Below are 11632 nucleotides of genomic sequence, written 5' to 3'. Positions count from 1 at the left end.
TTACAGGTGCTGAAAAGCAGGGGCGAGGCTTCAGCGTGAATCACGTCATCGTCCCCCCCAGGACTGCCCACTTTTGCTCAGGCACTGGGCAGCAATGAGGGGCTCGGACAGCACCAGGAGTGGTGTAGGCTGGCGGTTGCTGGTTCCGGGAGACTTACCTACTTTTCCGGGTGGCCGGGAGCGCTGATATTTTTGGGAGCTTCCTGACCATTCCCGGGAGAGTAGGAGAGTATGGGTTTTACAGAGTCTGTCCAGTATGCAAAAAATGGCCTGTGCCAGCCCCAGGCAGATGGCGTAGATTAAAAAATATGGCACTGAATTATTTTGATTGTAAGTATATAACTTAGCTGCCAACTCTGTATCAGCGTCGTGTTATAGGGTATACCTGCAGTGTAACATGGTTTAGCCAAGGTGCACAGTTTCTCCTTTTTTTGCTTTGCCCCAGCCCTAAAGGTGCAGATTATTTGGCTGGATGGGAAATGTGTTATTATTTAACGTTTGCTTAGCACTGTAAGGTGCTAAACAGTTCTTTGGAGCAGTTCCAATTCTCACCACTAAGTTGCAATATAAGACCAGAGGTTTGTGGCAGGGGGTGATAAGTATTCATATCTGGTTGCACAGGTAGCAGTTTATCCTGTTACCTAGCTTCTCTCTGTGCTTGGGGGATGGGATGATCTTACGTTACTTTTGTTGGGTGGAGCTATTACAATAAATACCTGCAGAACTACTAGGCTCTAACAGTGTGTATTGTATAGTGTATTGGCTGTGTCAGATCCTGCAGATTGTCTCCAGGTCAGCGCACAGTGACTGACATGGCTGGAGTACGGGTGGCAGTAGTCACAGGGGGCAACAAGGGAGTTGGTCTGGCTGTAGTAAGGGCCATGTGCAAGCAGTTCCAGGGAGACGTGTATCTGACAGCCAGGAACCCACAGCTGGGGGAGGAAGCTATCCGGGAACTGAAGGAGAAGGAAGGCTTGTCCCCTCTCTTCCATCAGCTGGACATCAATGACCTGAGCAGTATCCGGGCTCTGCGCGACTTCCTGAAAGAAAAGTATGGAGGGCTGGATGTCCTCATTAATAATGCTGGCATTGCATTTAAAGGTATGTCCCCCCCCCTGTCAGATAAACTGTCTATGCTGGAAGCCGGCCTCACTTTCGACCTGATTCATTTCAGACCCGGACGCTAAGCTGCGTTCGCTCGTAGCTGGCCGATGTTCACGTTCTGTGCATGCATCACAGTGCATGTGTGCGAACCAGTGTGAAAGCCTCGGGAAGCATTCGCTCGCTGCGCATAGACTGCCCAGCAGAGTGAGTGACAGGAGAGGCCGTTTGTGGGTGGTGACAGGGGCTGGCCACTAGAAACGGGGGAGTGGAGGTGCGAACACAGGCGTGCCTGAGCGTCTTAACGCCGTTGTAGAGGCGTGCATAATTAACAGGCAGCATCATAGTACACGTCACCTGGTTGTATTTCACACTGAAGTGATCGCAGTGCTTGCGCAAGGTATGGTCAACCTCAAGCGCTGCGTTCGCTTCTGATGGTTGCATACACTTCCTGGAGATGACGTGCGCAAGTGGGCGTCTTAAGACAGGATGGTTAGCGTCTACATACACAAAGTGATCACACGCCAGGACATGGTGGGCGTACTTACGCCTTACTGTGCGATCGCCTGCCATGCCGTCACTTAGCTGAATTTGCGTACGCTGGGTGCAAGCGTACGCAGCTTAGCGAGCGGCTCTGTATAGAGCCCACTGTTCACTAGTGGTGACATCTCCTGGCTGCCTGGGGTGAGGCTGGTAGAATAGAGATCACCTCTGATTGTGATTTGTGAGGAGAGACCAGGGTGGTAGTAACCTCCCATCTCCTGCCAAACTGCTCCCACTACTACAGCCTTGAATGCCTACATGACTGGTCACTGGGGCACTGTAACCTTGGCACCGTGGTCATGCTGCTGGACAAATAACTCCTGCTGCACCATTTAGCAGATATTCTCCTTGTTAATTCGTTCTGTCAAACAGGCAACATTGCACACGTATAAAAGAGGTCACAGACACAAGTTATGTTGATGCCTCATACAGTTGTTAGGTGCCCCCGGTCTGACTGGAGCTTAGACAGGCTCTGCATCTGCCCACAAAATCCTGTTTTTTTAGGAGATATTATCACACATTTTGTTTAATACAAGGTTAAATATACTGCCTCTACACATGTATTACATGTCATAACTGGATGTCGCACACATAAAGGGCCTGATTCAGCAAGGATCGCTGTTCACAGTTGCTGATATTAGTGGTGAAATGCAAATGTTTGCAATCGCATTGCGATCACAGCTTACCATAAGGACGCCCACTTCCCCTTACTCACATCCGTATGCTTGGGCAACATAGCAAAATAATCTGTAACATGGAGTAACATCGGACCCATACGCACAGGTAAGGCAGGTCAGACCTCACTCAGGAATTGCTAACTTCAGCGCACGCTATGAGGCCTCAGGCTACGCATGGTATCACAGTGGATAATTTATGCACGCCCCTGCAACGCCGTCCCAACGTACTGGCACGCCTGCGTTCGCCCGACAACCCCCCTGTCACCACCCACAAACGGCACTTCCTGTCAATCACTGTGCTCGGGGTCAGCGTAGCCTCTGCAAATGCATTTCCCATCTCAATTGCTAGTTCGCGGACGCGCACTGCGATGCATGTGCAATGTGATTTAATCGACCGATTGCGTGCACCTTTGCAACTGCGATCATTGCTGAATCAGGCCCACAGTAGCAGGAAAATCTGTCTCGCTTCCAAATCTGTACAGACCAGCCCTCTCCTATGCACTCCTCTGCTGTTGTCTCCTTTACCATCCCCAATGTACTGTACATGCTATATCTGTTCCTATCCACTTCTCCTATCCTGCCTCATCATCTCATCTTTTCTCCTTTAGTGCCCTGTTGTCTATTATCTCATCTTCTACTGTTCTGACATGCCCAGTGTTATCCTGTTCTGCTTCTGCATTCTCCAGGCCAATGTTATCCGATCCTACCTTCTCCAGGCCAATGTTATCCTGTTCTGCTTCTGCATTCTCCAGGCCAATGTTATCCTGTCCTGCCTTCTCCAGCCCATTGTTATCCTGTCCTGCCTTCTCCAGTCCAACGTTATCCTGTCCTGCCTTCTCCAGCCCAATGTTATCCTGTTCTGCTTCTGCATTCTCCAGGCCAGTGTTATCCCATCCTGGCATCTCCCGAGCCCAATGTTATCCGGTCCTTCCTTCCTGTTATTATGTCCTGCCTTCTCCAGGCCAATGTTATCCTATCCTGCCTTCTCCAGGCCAATGTTATCCTGTCCTGCCTTCTCCAGTTTAATGTTATCCTTTCCTGCCTTCTCCAGGCCAATGTTATCCTGTCCTACCTTCACCAGGCCAATGTTTAGGAGATGTATCAAGCCTAGTAGAGAGAAGTTGCCCAAAGCAATCAATCAGCTTCCGTCATTTTTTAGCAAAGTCTTTAAATTGACAGTAAGAAACTTATTGGTTGCTATGGCCAACTTCTCCACCTTATCTTTCAGTTCTCCTACTGATAGACGGAGCATGTTCTAATAAAGTTCTATTTTTGGTACTACCAGCTGCTGACACTACCCCGTTTGGTATCCAAGCTGAAGTAACTATGAAAACCAACTTCTTTGCCACAAGAGATATTTGCAATGAGCTACTTCCACTCATTAAACCAAACGGTAAGTTTTAATATGAGATCACTTAACTAATTTAATATTTTATCTTCCATCCATGTTTTGATTACAGGCTCATACTTATTTGTCCTTGTTCCAAAGAGATGATCATGTCGCGTTTCAAATGGCCATGTGGTCTGCAGAGCTTGTAATCGATATGAGAGTTTCACAGGGTTCTGCGGATCCATCAGTTTGTTTAATTGACATCCTATACATTTCGGCTATTTCCTAACCTATGATGTAATAGCGCAGCCATGCCCATTGTGACCCCATCCTCCTGTCGTGTAGGTGGCTTTGACCTCCACATGCCGTTTTCATTCATCAGTGCCAACGCTGGACTTCTGTCTACTGGTTCCTCAGCTGCAAATTTGCTAGAGGTTCCCTCACAATCAGACAGGGACTCAGTGATGCCATGTAAAAGGCAGCCACACTAATATAACAGAAGGGAGGCATCCTCTGCAGATATTGAGGCAAGTGGGGCAGCTTGGTACAGCGGTTTAAGGGTGGCAAGGGATGGTCTGAAACACAATCATAAACAGTGAGAAATTGACATGGTAATGACAAGATACATACAGTACAGGAGACTCAAAAAACAGTCATGTACCAGGGGAAATTCAATTAGAATCAATGTACAATCAATGCCAGTGCTGTGCCGCTATAGGTGTTTAAATGCCAGCAATGCCACCTTACACCTCCCCTACATAGGGGCTCATTCTGAGTCAGACGGATTTCTGTGCATGGATGCAAGTGGCAAGTTTAGTGGAAGTTAGTCTTAGTGCGAGGGCGAGTCATGTCTGGTTACTCTTCCAGTAAGAAAACACCCCCAGGCTGGCTGAGTAAAGGCAATTTGTCAGTTTAAGCCAATTAAGTGTAGTCCAAACAGGTACATGGATCATATATATAAAAGGTAAATCAGCAGTGGATGTGTAAATGATTCTGCTTGCATACAGTGGCAATAGTGTGTCATCCTAGATTTTGTGTATGTTAATGTTGTTGATTTTATGTATTTTTTCCTTAGGGAGGGTGGTTAATGTGTCCAGTATGATCAGCTATATGATGCTACCAAAATGCAGCCCGGAACTACAAGAACGATTCCGCAGTGACACCATCACAGAGGAGGAGCTGGCGAAGCTCATGGAGAAATTTGTCGAAGATGCCAAGAAGGGCAACCACCAAGAACAAGGCTGGCCAAACACTGCGTACGGGGTGTCCAAAATTGGAGTAACAGTGTTATCCAGAATCCAAGCGCGGCAGTTGAAGGAGACCAGGAAGGGAGAGGGCATAATCCTCAATGCCTGCTGTCCAGGGTGGGTGAGGACCGACATGGCTGGTCCCAAAGCTACCAAGTCTCCAGATGAAGGTGCCGAGACACCAGTCTATCTGGCTCTCCTCCCACCGGAAGCTGAATCACCGTATGGAGAGATTGTCAGTGAAAAGAAGATCGCAACATGGTAGTGAATAAAAAAATATCAAGACCGGGTGCCCTTAACCATTTGTCGTTGCGAACAGCTGTTCTCAACATCAACCCACACGTAATCCGAGCAGGTCATGTTTTCAGGGTGTCTGTCTGTGGGAACAGGTGGGAAAATTGACCCAGCGACATAAATGAACTCACCTGTGCATGATTAAAGACATCTACAAAACGTGACCTGCTGGTGGCACTTGAGGACTGGAGTTGAGAACCTCTGGTTTTGGTGGCTGCATTTATATAGTTTTGGGTTTGTATATGATACCTCTTGCTCATTATGCACTCCTTTAATTTGTTGTTTTTGTTAAGGAATAAAAGTTCACATTGATAAAACTGTTTGTGGCTGAATTAATATAGGTACTGTACAGTGAGTAAAGTGGGTTCCAGATATTTTTTTTACAATATGGATGAGACATGGACATGTAATATCCATTGTACTGTATGAGGAACACAATCATTTGCCATTTTGAGGCTGTCATCTTAAACTGTAAAGGGGCCTATCCATTAAACGACATGACAGTCTGAGCGTCCAGTGTTCAGACTTTCAGGTCGCTGAGGTGCGGTCACCGCACTGAAAGACGTTCACTGAACGTCTTCGGTGCAGGAGCCCAACCTCCCTATCTATTAACATGCCGAACCTGATGACTGTCGTCAGGTTGACGGGCATGTTCGATAAATAGTCGGGGTTGGCAAGGACCCAGCGTGCACGCGCATCGCTGGTCCTTCCCGGCTATCCTCTTGCAGACTTTCTGCACGTTCCGACCAAAACCTCCTGGGCTTGGTCGCATCGTGCAGAAAGTCGGCAAATGGATAGGCCCCTTAAGTAATGCACATTGTAGAGGCGGCCATTTTGTGGGATTAGCCAATATTCTTGATATTGCAGCCTATTAATTCTCTAGGACCCAGTGACCTCACCTCACTGAGACACATGGGCAGTTCATCATATGCATAGGCGGCTTGGAGATTAGAAGTATATTTAGCATGTAGAACTAGAGTTACCTTACAGTGCATCTGCTGAACCTACAGAACAAGGGTATTAACATAAAAAGAATAGCTACCATACAAAAGAACAGGTGTTCTGTTGTTGTCAAACAAAAAGAGGATAAAAAGTGCTGTATGTAATGGGTGTGATATATTTTGTCGACATTCATAAATGTCGACATTATTAGAATTTCAAAGCGTCCCTTGTGGTCTAGTGGCTCCAGCGATATCTTTCGAGTCTGGCAGTGACATTAAAATTACTTCCAGCGGATCCTGCATGCCTAACCTCCCCTCCCATCCCATACCCTAACCCTCACCTCCTGTAGCCTAATCCGTAAACCTCCACTCCCATACCCTAACCTCCCCTCCTGTACCCTAACCGCCCCATCCATACGCTAACCCTCCCATCCATCCCATAACTTCCCTTCCCGTACCCTAACCTCCCCTCTCATACACTAACCCTCCCATCCCATACCCTAACCTTCTCTCCTGTACCCTAACCTCCCCATCTATACACTAACCTCCCCTCCCATACCCTAACCCTCCCATCCCATACCCTAACCTCTCCTGTACCCTAACCTCCCCATCTATACACTAACCTCCCCTCTCATACCCTAACCCTCCCATCCCATACCCTAACCTCCTCCCATACCCTAATCTTCCCTCCCACACCCTAACCCTCCCCTCCCGTACCCTAACCTCCCCTCCCATACCCAAACTCTCTCCACACTCCGCTAATCTCCCCTCGCCTCCTGTACTCTAACCTCCCCTGCGGGACCCTAACCTATATGCAGACAGGACCACCACATGTGCAGCATGGGTCCCTTTCGACCACAGTTGCACCAGCAAAAGTCAGCCCACCCTCTTTTGCTGATCTACACCCCCTTCCAGCCCCGCCCGGCCACCACCCCTGTCACGGCTCTGTCCTGACCCCCCACCCAACCCGTCGCGGCTCCATCCCGACCTCCCTCCTACCATGCTTTCCCTGGCAGCTGGTCCTCTCCTAAGGCTGTCTGGTCTCCTTCGCAGTGTGAGCCTTTGGGGCTCCCGCATTGAGGAGACTTGATAGCATTACGCATTACACAATTATTATGTTGTCTGTCTTTCTGTCTTCCAGAGTCAGGATGGCACTCACATTTCATCTTATTTAATGCCTGGGGTACAAATCCAGTGAAACCTTATACAGGATATTCACATATATAGTCCAAAGAAAAGTTGGAAGCACTCACCAGGGACTTCTTCATTTAAATAGAGATTTTATTACTCACAAAGTGGACACATCAGGTACAGTCATAGTCAATGTTTCGGTCACCCAAACATCAACTATGACTGCACCTGATGTGTCCACAAATATATATATTTGCTATAGTCTTTTTACGGAATCTAGGCAGGTAGCAACTTGGATTTTGTGCATTGGGGGCACTACGATGTGGCATAATGTGTATCAGGGGCACTACGATGTGGCATAGTGTGTATGGGGGGCACTATGATGTGGCATAATGTGTATTGGGGGCACTACGATGTGGCATAGTGTGTATGGGGGGGCACTATGTTGTGGCATAGTGTGTATGGAGGGGCACTATGATGTGGCATAATTTGTTCCAGGCACTACAAAGTGGCATAGAGAGTACTGTAGGCACTACAAAGTAGCACAATGCGTACCAGGGCACTACAAAGTGGCATAATGCATCTTGGTGTGTACTACCATGTGGCATAATGTATACCTAGGGCACTACAAAGTGGCATAGGCCTGATTTAATGAGTCGGGCGCAGAAATGCATGCAGCAGTGTCTATTGGTGGTCACCCATATGTGACTTTATGCAAATGGCGCTACAGACTCATCCCCTTGTGTACTTCTGTGCAGCAGATTGTGCAGGGACTGAGACGTACACTGTCAGCATACGTACACGCAGTAATTTAACTTGGGGCGTACTTATATGCCATTGGGCGCACGATCCAAACTTGCACCAGTCCTATGGCATCTGCAGTTTCTCTGTCTGTCTGTATGCAGCTGCTTTCACTGAGACGCCCGTGGCACAACCATAACACGCCCACTGAACAGCCCATTTTTGTGTGCACTACTAGCCACCTCCCACTCATCGCCCACATCACTTTTCCACCATATTACTGATACCATGGACCTCATTCAGAGTCGGTCGAAGTGGCCGCACGGTCGTACGCCACTGATGCGTAAAGATCAGAAATTTCTCTCTTCTTGAATACAGCCAGGTCGGTAGTTTGAGTGACAGAATGAGGCGTTTGTGGGTGGTAACAGGGGAAGGTGCTTGAAAACGGGGGAGTGGAGATCCGAACGCAGGCGTGCCTAATTATGCGAACAGCGTTTTATGGGAGTGCATACGGATTATGGGAGTGCATAATTAACAAAGTAGTGTCATGGCACATGTGACATGGGAAGTTTTTACACTGACATGATCGTAGAGCTTAAGAGAGGGTATGGTCAACCTTAAGCTCTACGACCAGTTCCGATGGTTCCCGATGGTCTCGATTAATCCTTATATGCCCGGAGATGACATGCAATGCGTACGAGAAGGGGGCGTATTTTTTTTTATTCCGGCCGCTTCCTCCCCTTGGTCGGCCAGCTACCGATCCGAACTTAGGGACGCAACTTGCGAGGGAATCATTTGCATATCCGGCCCCTTTTCCCATACGACCGTGCGGCCGCTTCGACTGACTCTGAATGAGGTCCTCTGTCTCTTACACAAAAGCGCTTTTGTGTGTACACTATGCACCGTATGGGTTTTATGAATCATAGCGCATGCATAGTTACAAATAAATTGCCTAATTACATCAGCATCGGCATTGCGTGCAGCTCTATGCCAACGATGGTAAAAGTATTCGCCATTGACCATAAACCACCGATTATTTCTCATCAATGGTCAATGGCCATCATTATGAGACAGCGCTGCCATACACAGAGGTGCCCCAGCCCTTCTCACCTATACAGTCTATCCCACTGTCCTTTTTATAATTCGTACCTCTGCCCCCTCCCCATATCTATCCCCCTCCCCATATCTATGCCTCTACCTTCTCCCCATATCTATCCCCCTCCCCATATCTGTGCCTCTGCACCTTCCCCATATCTTTGCCTCTGTCCCCTTCCTATATGTTGCTGTGCTCTTTACACTGTGGGTATATATGTATATATATATATACTATGTGTTTGTATCTGCCCCCCATTCCGCATGTTATGTGCGCTGATACCGCTTCTCCCCGATGTATGATCGGGGGGTTTGGCGGTAAATGACATCAGCGCTGCTATCCACAATATAGCAGCGCCGATAGCCTGGACAATGTATGAACGGTTAGTTCGCCACTGTAGCTGTCGCAATCGACAGCTACAGCCTGGCGATGCCCAATCCCCACAGCATGGACGGCGCTGGCCCTGCTGCGGCGGCTGCCGGCTCCAGGGCTGCACGCGGGATCTACCGATACTTGCGAGATCCTGCGCATGCTCAGTGGAGCCGGCCGGGACTGAGACACAACACAACAGCACTATGCTGATGCGCTGTGGTCTCTAGCGTGGATCGCTGGAGGGGGAAGTTAACGCTCCCCCCTCCGGCCAATGAGATGTTCACTTCATACAATAGCGTGCGCTGGGCTACTCAGATGACAGGGAGGAGGGGGCCGGGACCGGGACCCTCTAGCAAGCCCGGGCCTGGGTAATTAGTACCCACTCCCGTCCCTACCTGCACCCCTGAATATGCGCACGTGAAGATTCCCGATAATACGTGCACTGCTGAATCAGCCCCATAATTACTACAACATTTGTATATAACAACATAAACAATACAGCTGCAATATAAACAGTGTAGTCAGTCTCACATCCCGGCTTACTATGGTCATGAATTACACAGATTATTTTCATGAAGGGCATTGGAGAAAAAAAAAAAAGCTTAGTCATGGTGACTATGGCGATATAACAGGTTTGTCCCGGAGGAGAGACCTTGCTCAGCAGGCAGGCATAACATGTGCGGACTGATGTGTATCACACAGACAAATACAGTTTTCACAGTTTTATTACGGAATTATCTGCAAACTCCTGAAATGACAGATTGTTACCAGCATAGTGCTCTGTAGCTGGAACCCAGAAGCAATCCAATACTTCTGCTGAGGCTCATTGGGACAAAGCACCAGCTAAAAGAAAAGTGTATTCTTTGATTTGTGTTTTATTATATGTGGCTATGCAGAAATAAAATGTGGCATAACCCCTGTAAGGAGCAAGCATGAGCAAAACCTATACATGAATATAAACAAGCACTGTACTTAGGAATTTGTTAATACAATATAAAAACCACATTACGCCATAGTAAATAAATGGTTTCTACGATGAGATCTACATTGCCACCTGGTGCTCACAATTGGTACTGCAGTTTTGTTCTTTGCAAAGGACATTTCCATTTTCAAACAAGTTGTTTATATTAAATTTATTAGATCCAAATATATACATTTTACAACAACACAGTACTTCTGAGCTTTAATTTACTATAGAATTTTAGTTTACTATGGAGCAATACATGGATGTCTGTGTATCAATAATTTATAGTTACTTAGAGTCTGACTGGCCTACCGAAGTAATGCCAAGATCCGCTGCCAGGCCATTGTATACCGGGACAATGTATAGGAGCAGCTAGCTCATACCCCATCCCCTAGGTTTGAGGAGTTAGGGGTTAGGGTTAGGCACAAGGGGGGGTTAGGGTTAGGCTGCACTTTAGGGTTAGGCTATGGGAAAGGTGGGTTTGTGAGGAGGGTAAGGGTTAAGATACTTATCACATCTGGTTGCATGATCTCACAACTGGTAAAAATCAGGTGATGCCATGACCAACCACTGTTCTCTTAGGTCAGGCATGTAAAACGCGTTGATCACTCGATCGCAGGATACTTGACTGTAGATCACCCACATCCGGGATTCCTCTGGACAAATGTCCAGAGGCTGTCTAAGCTCCAATGGGTGGTATCTGGGAATAGCACAGTAGGGTGGGCCACAGCGCAGGAGATGCACTGACAGTGTAGCGACCGAGCCCTCTCTCCTATGTTCTTAGGCAAAACTGTAAGTGAGTCCACTCCCTTGGCTGAGAAGCAACCCCACACATGAATGGTCTCAGGATGCTTTACTGTTGGCATGACACAGGACGAAGACTTTTAAAGGATGGCCTGGTGACAAGAAGGGCAGCAAAGAAGACACTTCTCTCCAGGAAAAACATCAGGGACAGACTGACATTATGCAAAAGGTGCAGGGATTGGACTGCTGAGGACTGGGGTAAAGTTATTTTCTCTGATGAATCCCCTTTCAGATTGTTTGGGGCATCTGGAAAACGCTTGTCCGGAGAAGGAAAGGCGAGCGCTACCATCAGTTCTGTGTCATGCCAACAGTAAAGCATTCTGAAACTATTCATGTGTGGGGTTGCTTCTCAGCCAAGGGAGTGGGATCACTCATAATTTTGCCTAAGAACACA

The 11632-nt window shown here is 47.7% G+C and overlaps 1 protein-coding gene across 1 annotated transcript; it reads left to right on the top strand.

Moving 5' to 3' along the window:
- Positions 1-724: 724 nt before the first annotated feature.
- Positions 725-5499, top strand: LOC148509426 (carbonyl reductase [NADPH] 1-like). The gene is made up of 3 exons (XM_088443130.1): positions 725-1101; positions 3607-3714; positions 4727-5499. Exons 1-3 carry the CDS (start codon positions 813-815, stop codon positions 5161-5163), a joined length of 834 nt encoding a protein of 277 aa, XP_088299256.1. The 5' UTR covers positions 725-812; the 3' UTR covers positions 5164-5499.
- Positions 5500-11632: the final 6133 nt, after the last annotated feature.

The sequence above is a fragment of the Taudactylus pleione genome, unplaced genomic scaffold (genome assembly GCF_031769625.1).
Source record: "Taudactylus pleione unplaced genomic scaffold, aTauple2 ptg000327l, whole genome shotgun sequence".
Taxonomy (NCBI): domain Eukaryota; kingdom Metazoa; phylum Chordata; class Amphibia; order Anura; family Myobatrachidae; genus Taudactylus; species Taudactylus pleione.
The sequence above is the reverse complement of the archived record's forward strand: the minus strand, read 5'-3'. Positions and strand labels throughout refer to the sequence as shown.